The following is a 14,428-nucleotide window of genomic DNA, read 5'->3' as shown; positions in this document are numbered from 1 at the left end:
AAAGATCCAGCAATGGGCAGGTTAGGTTGATAGGTCATGTTAAATTGGCCCTAACGAGGGGGGGATTAGCAGGGTAAATATGTGGGATTAGGGCCTGGATGGGATTGCGGTCTGTGCAGACTCGATGGGCTGAATGGCCACCTCCTGCACTGTAGGAATTCCATGATTCTATGATTATATGAAATGGCCTCATTCTGCGCTGGGTCGTTCTGTAAGGTGTGAGAATGTACTTAAAAAACAATGCATTACCACAAAACATGGCATGCACATATTGAGGAGGTTATCTTGTGTTATCAGACAAACCCACCCCCCCCCCCCCCAATCATATCGATGAATATTCATCATGGAGAGCGGGGGTTAACAACCCTCCAGGTTTGCCCTAGAATTGAGTGGATTGGAGGTTAATTTCCCAGGCTCGATCATGAGTAATATCCAGGAGAATAATCACAGGGGCTTTAGAAAATAATGTCTTTAAAAAAGATTTTAAGTTACTCATGAGAAAATGCAGAGGTTTACTTAATTATTGTTGAAAAGGGGGTGATTTGATTCTCAGTGAGACTGATCTAATCAGACAGTGATAAATCTGTCCTGGAAATGGAAGGCGGATCACTGCAATTTGAACAAGTTGAATAGCCGATGGTGGGAGTGTGGAGGTGGGACTCTGGAATAAAATCTCCGGGGATACATCCAACTCTCGCTCCCAAACTCGGCAGTATATGAGGTACAGAATAGAAATGAGGCGTCAGTGCGTGGTGGATTTACCTCTGGGCTGTCGAATCTTGTGTGCAATGATTGAAGAAGGAATTGGTTTGAGATTATTTCTGATGCTTTCTGGTAGATTTTTGTTATTTATGACATTAGACAAAAAAAAGGGCTTGATTTTCTGTTTGGTTAATTAGAAATACTCAGGAAATGTCAGAAAACGGATCATTCCATCTCTCTCTTGTCATCAGCATCAAGATTTGGAAGTTCTGGGAGGTTTTAGAGACAGCTACATTCCCAAGTGACCTCACTTCAGGGGCACCTCCTTCAGGATTACAAGCTGTAGCTTTGAGATAAAAACTCACCCTCAAAGGCAGAGTCCATTGAGTCAGGAAATCCCCGGACACTCTTGAGTTTTGACACTGAATCGTAGGAATCCACCGCGCAGAAAGAGGCCCTTCGGCCCATCGAGTCCGCACCGACCGCGACCCCACCCAGGCCCCACCCCCATATCCCTACATCTAACGATTCAACTTTTCAATTGGACTGCACTCAAAATTTTTGACCCCAAGTCTTCCAATTCAAACTTTGCCGGATTTCCAATCCTAACGGCCACTCTATATTGTGTGTGGCACACTTACCTGTCCCTCTGCCTGGGCCATTGAATCTCCCAAAGGGCCACACATTCCTGGACAGAGGAGGATACAGACTGGATTCTGCAATGTTCTCCGAGCCTGAACAATCCAGTAATCTGCAGGACTGGAGAAGGTCGGTATGCTCCAGTCACAACACGAGACAGGTTGGTTTCTCTGGAAAATCAGCCAGTGTCACTTGTCCAGATATATTGGCTGGGATTTTCCAGTCCAACCAGTTGACTTACGGCCATTCTCTAAATTTTCCCATTGCCCAACCCCCTCCCCTCCCCTCTTATCCCCTGGATGGAGAGAAGTTCTTGTAGCAATAGCCAAATTTCCTTTTGGTCAGAGGTTTCAGTTGCCACTTTCATCAGCGGGCAGTCCCCGTTACACAAAATACTGTTCACTAGAGTAAGGCTCCAGCTACCCTATCTTAAGGATCACGCTTGAAACACCCACATACAATATGCCCCTTCTCAGTGGTTTCATTTGTGACTCAGTTGGTCACACCCTGACTGGTGGAACTCTCCAGTTCCTCTCCAGCACAGTGCTGTGGGATCAGTCTCATCCACCTGAAAGATGCCTCAGTTCAATGTTTCAACAAAGAACTGCACTTGTGGCAGTGCAGCACTCCCTCAATATGGCACAGCAAAGTCAGCAAAATGTGAGGGTTAGGTGGGTTGGCCGTGCTCAATTGCCCGTTAGGGTCAGGGGGATTAGCTAGGGTAAATGATGGGGCTACAGGGATAGGGCCTGGGTGGGATTGTGGTTGGCGCGGAAGGATTCTATGATTCTATTCGTTAATGTCCCTAAATTCAGGCTAGTGACTGAGGAACGATTGTTATTCACTGAGAAACAACCTCCAAAGAGAAATCTCCAAATCATTGTTCCTTACATTTCCCACTGACCTTGCAATCAGCTCTGGAAAGGAGATAGTTAGAGGAATATAGGAGCTGCCACTCATTACAAGTTTGTTAATGACAATTATTTGGAGATGTTAACATTTTTTTCCCTTTTTTTTGTCCCCTTCTTACTTCTGTTCATCTCTCTCTCATCTTGACTATTAGTCCACTTTCTTTCCTTGTTAATGTTCCTCAGTGTCGCAGGATCTCACATTCCTGGAACCATGACAGGTAAAATCATTTGCTGAAGCCTCAAACGTGCAATCAAGTCACTTGAGGCGAAAAGGTGTTTGTGTTCGGCGCATCTTAAATTTGAATTTAAAAATTTGGAAGCCGCCATTTTCTGAATTGTTTTCCCAAAGCAGCAAATCAACTGTGTGACTGGGGCCTGCGGCCTACTGACAGTTCACTCACTGTGGGGAAGTTCTCCCGGATTCCTGACACATGATCCCAGTGACGTTTAGTCCAGGCTGACCAAGGCAGGGATGGCGCCAATTTGATTGGATTGGGCAACGAACGCCGAAAAGGGAATATCCCAGCCCATAAAGGGGGAGCAGTCGGTCGCTTCTTGTCCTGACCTGACCACCAGCCTCACCTGGGTTAGCTGCTTCCCGGGAGAAACCATTTCTCCTCAGCTCCTGAGATATCCATCGGCTTCTAGTGGCTTGGGTACTCCCTGTGACATGGGAGAGCTGAAGCAAGGTCCATCTACAAACACTTCCATCCAGCAGACAGAGCGTATCCCGAGGGTGTCAGGACACAATCCCAGTGGAACCAGAACATCAGGACACAATCCTTCCCCATATTCCAGGTGCCTTCATGGCAGCCCCAATCATAGAACCATGGAACATTATAGGACGGAAACAGGCCTTTTGGTCCTTCTTGGCTGGGCCAAACCATTTTTCTGCCTAATCCCACCGACCTGCACCTAGACCATATCCCTCCACACCCCTCTCATCCATGTACCTGTCCAAGTTTTTCTTCAATGTTAGATGGACCAGTCTCTCTAACTGTGACAATGAGGTGTCTGTGATCCCTCCTTGAGGAGATGGGGCTCGGGAATTGTTGGAATGTCTGTGACTCAAACACTCCTGAGTGTGACCCAGAGCTGACGGATAAGATAATAACAATCTGCCAATCACGTCAGCTTTCCCCAGTTAGTCATACTCACACTCCTAAGACAGAAGGTTGTGGGTTCAAACCCCACTTCAGCCAATAAGCAAGGCTGGTACTGAGGAACTAGTTACATCATTCCAGCCACCATGCTTTGACCAGCACCCTGCCTCCCTCAGCCAATGGTTGACCTGAAATTTAAACATCCTGAGACATTATTTAGGGGAAGCACAGGGAGATTTCCCAGTATTCCTCCCAGTATTTCTCCTGAAAATAACATCAGTAAAAAGCTGTCCGAGATGGTGATTCATCTCATTGTAATCCATGGGATCAAATGATAAAAATGACGCCACATCAAAGCTCCTTATTGCATCTGGAGAATGTTTGGGCTTTTTGAATTTTGTGATTGGGTATTCCGCAAACACACACTGCCCATCTTCCCGGTTTGTAGGAAATGCAGGTTGTGGTATAAGATTTCATTGTCACGAGTTTGGAGGGTGAATGAGGAAAGTGTTCGTTAGGCAGAGTTATTGGGATCTGGAAGGCACTGTCTGAATGAGTGACAGAGTCAGATTCAATAATAACTTTCAAAGGGGAACTGGATAAATAGGAAATATTTACTGGGTGATGGGAAATGGGCAGGTGGACCAAGATGCATTGGATCGCTCTTCCAAAGAGCTGACACAAGCACTGTGGGCTGAATGGCCTCTTCACGTGCTGTGTGACCTGATGGTTGCCTGAAACATTGAATTGATGACATTGCTGATGAAGTAACATCGTAACCCTGTGGCAGATACTTGATTTTGCAAATCCCTGCATTAACAAAAAGGTTTGAGAATGGAGATGTCTCAGTTCAGAGCTTTGCAGATTTAACCCACAGGCGGTGCTATTTCTAACGTTCCAGCACGTTCCTTTGTCTGGCTATCCCAGCTTGCATGTGCAAATGAAACTGTCCTGTCTCCCCTCATCCTTCTGTTTCTTCATATACATCCTGACCCAAAGAGTGAAAAGGTGATGGTGAACATGTGATTCCTTCTCCCTCTGCCCTGTACCGTGTCCTGTTGCCCCCAGGTTTGTGAAGAGAGATTCCACAGAGCGGGCGTATTTTCACTAGAGATCAGGAGAATGTTCAGTGTTCTTATTGAAATGTGTAATATTCTGAAGGGTTTTGACATGGCGGCTGCTGAGAGGCTGGAGAATCTAGAACAGCGAGTCACAGTCTCAGAAGATGGAGTCGGCCACTTAGGGACTAAGAGGTGGAGAACTTGCTTCAGACAGAGAGCTGGAAATGCTCAGGCTGAGGGCAGTAGGTTTTAGGGGAGAAAATTAAAGGATTGGAAGGATTTGGAGTTTGAAGCTGTGGAGTTGAGGTTGGAGATCAGACAGAATATTGAGTGGTGAGGTCATCACAGGGGCTGGGCGTTCAACTCCTTAACTGTTCTGTATGTCCCAAGAGAACCATCCTAGCAATGTGCACTAGATTCTGGGATAAAGTGAGTTTTCCACAACTCCAGCACCCCCGCCTCCATCCCAACCCCCACCCCCACCCCAACTCCAATCCCCCCAACCCCAATCCTCACCCCTACAACCACCCCAACCCCCCCACCCGCACACCCATCCCAACTCCCATCCCAACCCCCCACCCCAACTCCCACCTATGTCCATCCATATCCCAACCCATCACCCCCACACGCCCTTACCCCGTCACATCCTGACCTCGTCACCCCCCTCACCCATTCACACCTGTACCCCATCCCACCCCCCTCTCCCACCCACCCAGAAAGCCCCACGACCCTGGTGAAGAGACACAAGGTGGGATCTTCCGGTCCTGCCAAAGTCAATGGTCATTTGTCAAATTCATCATATCCACAGCGGGTTAGTCTGGCAGGGCTGCAAAATCCTGGCTGGCGTCTTTATTGATGAAGCTCTGACAATTTTAACCCAATCACCATTGCAGTCAGAAAGACAACACTCACTCATCTGTGCTTTGTTGTTCGGTTCAGTCAGAGAGATGAGGCAGGATTCTCTTCCGGCTGATGTAACTTTCTTGCTTTCTTTCTGATTCCTGAAGGCTTTCCCTTTACAGCTGACCCCAGCCTACCTTCCTGCGTGGACCCCAGACAAAAGCAGACGTGCTGTGTTTGCACTAACCCATTAACCAAAAGTCTTTTATTCTGATGATTGACAGATGTCTGAGTCGAGGCCTTGTTTGTTGGGTGTTGTGTTGCTACCAGTGATTTCTCTTTGTTTTAGCAGTGTGCAGCTCGATCGGAACACGCTCCCTAAAAAGGGACTAAGGTAGAAATGTTTTAACACAATTTATTAATCGCACTGACTGTAGATATGTATCAATGTGCTTCGGTGGTTTCAGTCCGGTCTCTGGTGGGCAGGATTTCACACCATAAAAAACATGGTTAATTTGACATTAATTAATTCAAATTTGGAAAATGTGCTGAGGTTGGCGGGAGGTTGAAGTTTGAGGGGAATAAATGCCAATCTGGAGTAGCAGAGAGTGGAAATCCAGCATCGGGAGAGTTTACTGACCAGGACAGAGCAGGGGCTGACTCTGCCAACCCAGAGCAGGGACTGTTCACCACGGCAGGAACTCTCCACTTTCATAACCACCAAAGCTGACGTGACTGCATTGGTGGTATTTCTGCATTGTGTGATGTGACGATTGTTTTGTGAATTGCATGTGGTGTGGCCAGGGAAGCTTCTGGAATAACTGCAGCTTGTTAGTTATTCTGGAGAATGGTGACCTCTCCCATGGTCCAAATCATCAAAGTCACAAAGCGAGGAGGCAGATTTGATGGAGAGAATGTAACCAATTGGGAGCATCGGTTACAAACTCCAGCCTGAATCCTCGATCAGATTAGGGGGGATCTTTCCCATCCCTCCCGCCACAGGGATGTTAGACCAAGCAAAGCTCCATTAACCTCGGGTGGGATTTTTCCGGATTTGGGAGGAGCGCAGCCGGAAAGTCCCGCCCTTAATGACACAGGTCTCAGGGTTACACGGCTGCATTTGTTATTTCCTTCACTATTGGGAATTCTCTATAAAAAGGATCAATCGCATCGGCCACACCGTCCTGGACACAGAGTGATGCAATGGCTACGTTACTAAATTTGTAAATTCTTGGTCCAGAACTGCGAATCAAAGTGTCCAAACCTGCCTTGGCCATTTGAGAATTTTATTTCAGTTAAATACATTCTGTAAATAAAACACAGCTACCAAGTAATGGAGAAACTGTCAGATTATTGTACGATCCCAGCTAGGTTCACTTTGGTCCCTTTCAAAAGGACGCTTGCTGTCTTTCCCCAGCCTGGGCCTCTATGTGACTCCAGTCTCCACCACCCTCCCTCCTCCCCCCCCTCCCCCCCCCCTCCCCCCCACACACACGACCCCGTCGACGTGATTAGCTCTCACCTGTCACCTGAAGCTACCAAACAAACAGTCCCATTTTAACAAAGCACCGTGGGTGATATGAAATATGGCAGGAATACCGACAGAGAGAAATCTTTGTTTAGAATGGGAGACCGGCACATTTCCTTCTAGCACTTTGGGTGGAATCACAGCCACAGACAATCCAGATATTCCCTCAAACCTCTCCCCCCACCCCAAAGGAAACCTATCTGCTTTGCACCTTCCTAGTTCCTATGGCTAACATGAGGGGACATAGCTTTAAATTAAGGGGTGGTAATTATAGGACGGATGTCAGAGGTAGGTTCTTTACTCAGAGGGTAGTAAGGGTGTGGAATGCCCTGCCTGCAGCAGTTGTGGACTCGCCAACTTTAAGGGCGTTCAAATGGTCAGTGGATAGGCATATGGACAACATTAGAATAGTTTAGGTTAGAGGGTCATTAGATTGGTTCCACTGGTCGGCACAACATCGAGGGCCGAAGGGCCTGTACTGCGCTGGAATGTTCTATTCTATCTATCTATTTCCAGGAACCCCCGACTAACCTCTGATCAACCTTCAGCTATATTTCCGTAACAGCATTACACTGTGTTCAAGAGTAAAATAAATCATCTGGCCCATATGTTTATTCTCCACATGAATCTCCTCCAACTCCCTCTTTATCTCACCCCATCACCATATCCTTCTCTCTCTTTCTCCATCATGATTCCAGCTTCTCCTTAAACACTCTTTAAGACAGGACAGCAGTAGAGGGTCACCTGGCTTGGGGAACCATTAGGAACCAGTCACCCCAGAGAGTGGAATTCTCTCTCAGGTAGAATACATCTGGAAACCGTGTAGTGATCCTGTAAGGACTGGAGCCGCTGTTCCAGGGCAGCTGAGGCTGCAAACCCCTCTTGCACATCATTTCTCTTATTTAATAAATACCTCTTTTATTCTTTTATTTGTTCATGGGACATGAGTGTCACTGGCTGGGCCGGCATTTGTTGCCCACCCCTAATTGCTTTTGAACTGAATGGTTTGCGAAGCCATTGCAGAGGACAGTTGTGAGTCACCCACGTTGCTGTGGCTCTGGGGTCACATGTAGGCCAGAGCAGGTAAGGACAGCAGATTTCCTTCCCTAAAGAACATTAGTGAACCAGATGGGTTTTTACGACAATTGACAATGGTTTCATGGTTATCAGTAGATTCTTAATTCCAGATAGGCTTTTGTTGAATTCAGATTCTACCAGATCGAACCTGAGTCCCCAGATCATTAGTTGAACCTCTAGATTAATAGTCCAGTGATAATACCCCTCGCCTTCCCTGCCATCTTCTATTCCCAAAGCCTGAATTGTCTTGATGACCCCTGGAGTACCACAACCCCTGAAGAATCACTACACAACAATCTGTGTCTACTCTTCAGAATAAACTCCTTGATCTAGTGTCTCATCAGCTTTCAATTTTCTATGAGAAAAGAAAAGCCACTAATGAGGCCCTTTTGTATCAAGTCGATGTTTTTCATTAAGTTATCATGAAAATATTTCTGTTGCATGCTGTGAAAATAAATGAGCAGGGGCTTTTGTTTACTAAAGCTTGTTTCTTTTTTGTTTATGTTCTTCAAAAACATTCATCAATACACTGCAAATTGCTTTTGTGGTCTAATTATTTTGTCAGTACTTCAACCCCATGTTATTCCACAGTGTTCATGTTCCTCGGTGTCTGTCTGAAGAAATACTTGAATCTGCCAACTTAGAATGAGTTCCATTCACTCAGCTCAGTGACCTACATTGCGTCTGGTCTTACCAATGGCACAATCTGCAGCTTTGCACTCCTCCATGTGCCCTCACCCCTCCCCATCTCCACCAGCCCTACAACCCTCAGGGAGTTCTGCATTCCCCAACCTTGAGCCCATGTACATTCCCAGTTTCCTTTGCTCCATGACTGTGCCTTTAGGAATTCTGGCTGCATTCTCTCCCCAAGCCTCTCCCCCTCTCTCAGTTCCACTAAAACTTTTCTTAAAAGCCACCTCTTTGACCAAATGTTTCACCATCTCCCTTACAATCTTCACCCTAATCTCAGTTTCAGTTAGTTACACAATTAGGCTTCTGAAGAACCTCAGCCTGTTTAACTTTAATGAAATTGCGAGATAGATAAATGCAAGTTTTTGCAGCAATGTTGGATTGGCTGAGTGGTGGAACTGTTTACAATTTGTTTGCTAATTATCCCTCGAAGGTACACCCCATCGTCTCGCCAAGCCAGCCATGAGGAAGGTAAGGAATGGCTTCGTTCCCACTCAACTGGAGGCCTTCAAGACACAGTCAGCCAATCGCCTCTGCCCTCGCCTTCGGCCATCTCATCCCCTTGTAGTGGGACCTTCAACTTCACCCATCTAGGTGAGCAAATCATCTCATTGTTCCTTAACGGACAGGATAGAGTCATAGAAGTTTACAGCATGGAAACAGGCCCTTCAGCCCAGGTTGTCCTTGCTGTCCAGTTTTTATGAAGCTCGTCCCAATAGAGTCGGAGGTTTGACTCGATGTGGTGGTGGGCGATAGAGAGTGAACAGCCCATTTTAACATCACTGACCGCAGACAACACTGCAAATAACAGTGGGAAGAGACGTGAAACGGGTTTTTGACTCACCGTCACTCTGGACTATTGCATAAAATCCAGATCGAACCCCATGGGGTGGAATTCTATGGCGCTTTGCACCAGTGAGATCTTCTGGTCTGAATGTGATCGATGGGCTTGTGAACAGGTCACCACATTTCCGGGGCCAGTTGCACCCCCACCCCCTCAACCCCCACCTCCTCTACCCCTACCACCACATCCATTCCCACCCCCTCAACTCCTACCCCCACTCCCACTCCCACCCTCTCTACCTCAACCTCCAACCCCTCTCCCTCTCCCTCTCCCTCTCCCTCTCCCTCTCCCTCTCCCTCTCCCTCTCCCTCTCCCTCTCCCTCTCCCACTCCCTCTCCCTCTCCCTCTCCCTCTCCCTCTCCCACTCCCACCCCCACCCCCTCTACCCCCACCACCACTCCTACTCCCACCCCCATTCCCTCTCCCACCCCACCCCTCTTCCCTCACCCCCACCCCCACCCCCACCCCCACCCACTGTTTCTTCCACTTTTCTAAAGGATTGGTGTAATTGTACGCTTGCGGTAACCCGGAGAAAAGCCTTGAGGCTCCTATCGTGTGATTCCATCTCCAAGGCTCCTTTGGAATGTGGCAGACACGGAATTAACCCTTTAGTGCCAGAGAGTTGGTTCATCTGTGCATTTTGTGCCTACTGTCCCTCAACAATCTGCTCTCTAATTGCCTTTAAAACAAAGTAGATCGGATTCAAATCAAATTCTGTTCTGACACTGATGTTTTCATCATTAACTTATGTAACCTCACACCAGGAAACAGTGAATGGCTTGGAGCTCTCTGACATGGGAGAGGGCAGGCTGATGGGTGAGCTGCTAAAGGTCTTTAAGATGATGAAGCTTTTCTTCAGTTAAATCTTGAGAAGATGTTTCCATTGGTGGTGGGGTCCAAAACTCTAAAATAGGACAGCCACTGATGAACGCAATCAGGAATCCTGGAGAAAGGTTCTCACCCAGAGGGTAGTGAGAATGTAGAATGTGATGCCATGGAGAGTGGTTGAGGTGAATAGTTGAGGAAACAGTTAACGGAGAAGGAGTTTGGAAGGAGATTCAGGTGCAGCAGGAACACAGAGCAGATTGGCTGTCCAACCGCTAGCTGTTCTGTCAATTTGATGTAATTCTCTGTAACGGCGAGTTTGATGATTTGACATTTTCAGTGAGTTTCACAAATTAAATGTGGAGATTCATATCAATGTGGGAAATCCTTTTGTGAAGAAGGGGGATTGCTGCAGACAAGTTTAAATGTCAGTGATATATTACACACGACAGCGCGAGGTACTCATCATCACTACCCTATCAACTCAATATTGGGAGATATGTATTCCCTCCAGAAACTATAGCATTGCCCTTCAAGGTAACAGTTTCTATCATATAAACACTCAACGGGGAATTTCAACTGTTTCCCAGTAAAACAAAAGAGAAGGATGAATGGTTAAAATGGTCTTTTCGACTGAGTTTGCCATGATATAATGCTGCTTGTTTTGATGGTGGAACTGGAAATTTACTGGACTCTCGGCTCCCTGCACTTCTCCCACCTTTGTCCTCCGCAGGTTGAATTGGGAATTGGATCAACTCAAATCACCCAGCGGTAATCTCACCGCTTTTCCCACTGGAGACAACATTTAGGCCAGGGTTCTCCAATCTCATTCACCTCACCCGAACTACCAAAACTTCATTTGTTGCAGTAGTCCTGGAGAATCCCAGCAGTGGCGAGGCCGGAGAATCCCAAACTTAGGCATTTTTTGGGAGAAAACTTTTGTTTCAGGTTTTGAAGTTTTTTTATTAGTCACAAATAGGCTTATATTAACACTGCAATGAAGTTACTGTGAAAATTCTTCAGTCACCACACACCAGCACTTGTTCGGGTACACCAAGGGAGAATTTAGCACAGCCAATTAGCTAACCAGCACGTCTTTCAGACTGTGGGAGGAAACCGGAACGCCCAGAGGAAACCCATGTAGAATCGGAGAGAACGTGCAGAGTCTACACACACAGTGACCTGAGCCAGGTCCCTGGCGCTGTGAGGCAGCAGTGCTAACCACTGCGCCATCGTGCTGCTCCAATCAATGATCTTTCATCAAAATTGGAATACAATTTGAGATTTGAAAGTTTAAAAAATCAAAATCTGGGTCTAGAGGAGGTGTAAATGTCAACATCCACTGTCCAAAAAATGGAAAGGATGTAAAATTGTTGAACTCAGTGTTTGAGGTTGGAAGGCTGAGATCTGAATAATTAGTCTGGTTTGAGCTTGATTTATCAGAACTTTTTAACCTAATTCATCAGTAATTCCAGCTGTATCCATGCCCCACTGAGTCTTAAAGCAGGAAGGATAATCCATCCTGTTTATGAAGCAACTGCTTTTCCAGCTCACATTATTGGTTCAATATTGTTTTGTTTATGAGGTCTGCTGAGATGTATTTATAATGTGTTCTTTTAAAAAGCAACCTTCTGATTCAATTAGATTAAATTTGTTTGTGAAAATGCATGTACAGAGTACGCAATGGGCTGTTGTAATAGCGAGGCCCTTAAAGGGGGGGGGGGGATTTCCTGAGGGTGATGTGATCGGCAAAGACCCCAAAGGGCAGTAGCATTGCCATGTAGCCCGAACTTGTTGAATATATATTTTATATATAAAGAGTTTTGTTGATTGAAGCCACATCAAATCACCCTTGATCTATTCCAGTGGATCATCCTCCTTTATCTCATGTCTATCATGGCCTGCTCCTGTTTGCTGGAACATTCCGTTTCGCTTTCTCTGTGATCAGAAATACATATTGGCGGCTTTTAAAAAGTGTATAAGTGTCCCCTTGTGAGATATTATTTCACTAACGTTGCTGTACCCACAGCCACCAGACCTTTGAATAATTGAAATGGACTGATTGGGCGGCATGGTAGCACAGTGGTTAGCACTGCTGCTTCACAGCTCCAGGGTCCTGGGTTCGATTCTCAGCTCAGGTCACTGTCTGTGAGGAGTTTGCACATTCTCCCCGTGTCTGCGTGGGTTTCCTCCGGGTGCTCCGGTTTCCTCCCAAAGTCCAAAAATGTGCGGGTTAGGTTGATTGGCCGTGCTAAGAAATTGCCCCTTAGTGTCCAGGGATGCGTAGGTTAGAGGGGATTAGTGGGTATAATATGTAGGATATGGGGGTAGGGCCTCTTCCTGCACTGGAGGGTTCTTTGATTCTATGATTGAACTGTTTGTTGTGAATGAGATGGTGATCTATTCAGCCTCTGTGTTTAAAAACATCAACCATCTACATCTGTAAAACACCAACCAGGAAATAATCCCGGTCTCTTTACACTCCAATACTCACTGCTCTGCCATTGGCCATGCCTCCACCTGCCAAGGGGGTGGGGAGGGGGGGGGGGGTGGTGGTCTTAAATTTTAAAATTCGCTCCCTAAATCTTGGGCAGCACGGTGGCACAGTGGTGAGCACTGCTACCCCCCAGCGCCAGAGACCTGGGTTTGATTCCCGGCTTAGGTCACTGTCTGTGTGGAGTCTGCACGTTCTCCCCGTGTCTGTGTGGGTTTCCTCCGGGCGCTCCAGTTTCCTCCCACAGTCTGAAAGATGAGGTGGTTAGGTGCATTGACCGTGCTAAATTCTCCCTCAGTGTACTCGAACAGGCGCTGGAGCGTGACGACTAGGGAATTTTCACAGTAACTTCATTCCTTCCTCCCACAGTCCAAAGATATGTAGATGAGGTGGAATGGCCATGCTAAATTGCCCCTTAGTGTCCTAAGATGTGTAGGTTAGGGCGTGATAAATGCATGGGGCTATGGATATAGGGTGGGGGAGAGGACCTCGGTAAGATACTCTCTCTGAGAGTCAGTTCAGACTCAATGGGCTGAATGGCCTCCTTCTACACTGTAGGGATTCTACGATTCTAAGATGCTAATTGGTGCATGAAACTCGCTGCCAAGGGAGGTAGTGGAAGCAGATACTAAAGTGGCTTTTAAGGACAAATACATGAACAGGGTGGAATAGAGGGATATGGTCCCCAGAAGGAGGTTTTAGTTCAGTCGGGCAGTATGGTCGGTGCAGGCTTGGAGGGGCCGAAGGGCCTGTTCCTGTGCTGGAATTTTCTTTGATCTTTGTTCTAAGGTTTGTATTTGTTTGATTTGCAGTGAGCCCGACAGCTATTTCCCAGTTCCACCTATCAGGCTCCAGCATGATGCGTTCAAACAGCATCCCCACACAGGATTCCTCATTCGACTTGTACGGAGATTCCCAGCTGTGCGGAAGTGCCAATTCCCTGGAAGACAGACCGAGGGCAATGAGCAGATCCGGATCATTCCGGGGCAGCATGGAGGAAGGTCTGTATTTCTCCGTGTTTTCGGATAACCACTTCAGCAGGAGAAAACGAACAGAAGGCGAATGGAAAGATTCTGGGATGGAGTTCCCACTATTGGCAAAATTTATTATTACTTATTATTTTTAATCAGGGCATCCACCTGTGAGTAAACTGATTAAAATCACAGAAACTGACTTTAAAAACTGGACTGAACCATCACTGGGGCAACAACCAGTTTCTTAGCAATTTAAATATTGGTAATATCTTTAACACACACTGACTGGCTGCTGCACAGTGACTCAGAAAATGATTGATGCAATTGACAAATCTCCTCATTTCTACCTTGTATGATTATGAAAGATCAGAGAAAGCGTGAACACTGAGTAGATTTGCACCTAACTCACCTCTGAAGTGTCCTGATTTTTGCAGCAATTTGGCCAAAACTGACCAAACAAGCAAAAAATTGCAGCCACTTTTTGATGATGAAAGTAATGCCGGAGGGAGCAGTGTGAGGTTTACAGGGTGTGTGACAAGTGGGTTCTGCGAGTGAGGGTTCACAGTGGGTGTTTGTGGGAGTTACCTGGTTAGTCTCACGCCTGCTATCATTGAAAAGAGCCTCGCAGCAGCAGTGGTGCTTTGTCAGATGTCAGTTGGTGGAGGAACCTCGCCAAAGGTCTCTGCTGTTGGTGCACGTTCCCTCCATGTCCTTAGAACCATCAGGGTCTCAATTAGGCT

The 14,428-nt window shown here is 46.7% G+C and overlaps 1 protein-coding gene across 2 annotated transcripts in view; it reads left to right on the top strand.

Annotated features, from left to right (window-relative positions):
- nav3 (neuron navigator 3) overlaps nucleotides 1-14,428 on the top strand; it is a 360,827-nt gene that overhangs the window by 274,184 nt on the left and 72,215 nt on the right. Inside the window, exons 17-20 of one of the 2 annotated variants that reach the window (XM_080191445.1) lie at nucleotides 2,405-2,470; nucleotides 5,609-5,650; nucleotides 8,985-9,145; nucleotides 13,527-13,715. In XM_080191445.1, coding sequence (XP_080047571.1) covers nucleotides 2,405-2,470; nucleotides 5,609-5,650; nucleotides 8,985-9,145; nucleotides 13,527-13,715 — 458 coding nt within the window. Of the gene's footprint in view, nucleotides 1-2,404; nucleotides 2,471-5,605; nucleotides 5,651-8,984; nucleotides 9,146-13,526; nucleotides 13,716-14,428 lie in introns of both variants that reach the window. The other variant, XM_080191444.1, reaches the window with a different exon arrangement.

Source organism: Carcharhinus amblyrhynchos, chromosome 6 (genome assembly GCF_965287045.1).
Source record: "Carcharhinus amblyrhynchos chromosome 6, sCarAmb.v2.hapA, whole genome shotgun sequence".
In the NCBI taxonomy this organism is placed as follows: Eukaryota; Metazoa; Chordata; class Chondrichthyes; order Carcharhiniformes; family Carcharhinidae; genus Carcharhinus; species Carcharhinus amblyrhynchos.
The sequence above is the reverse complement of the archived record's forward strand: the minus strand, read 5'-3'. Positions and strand labels throughout refer to the sequence as shown.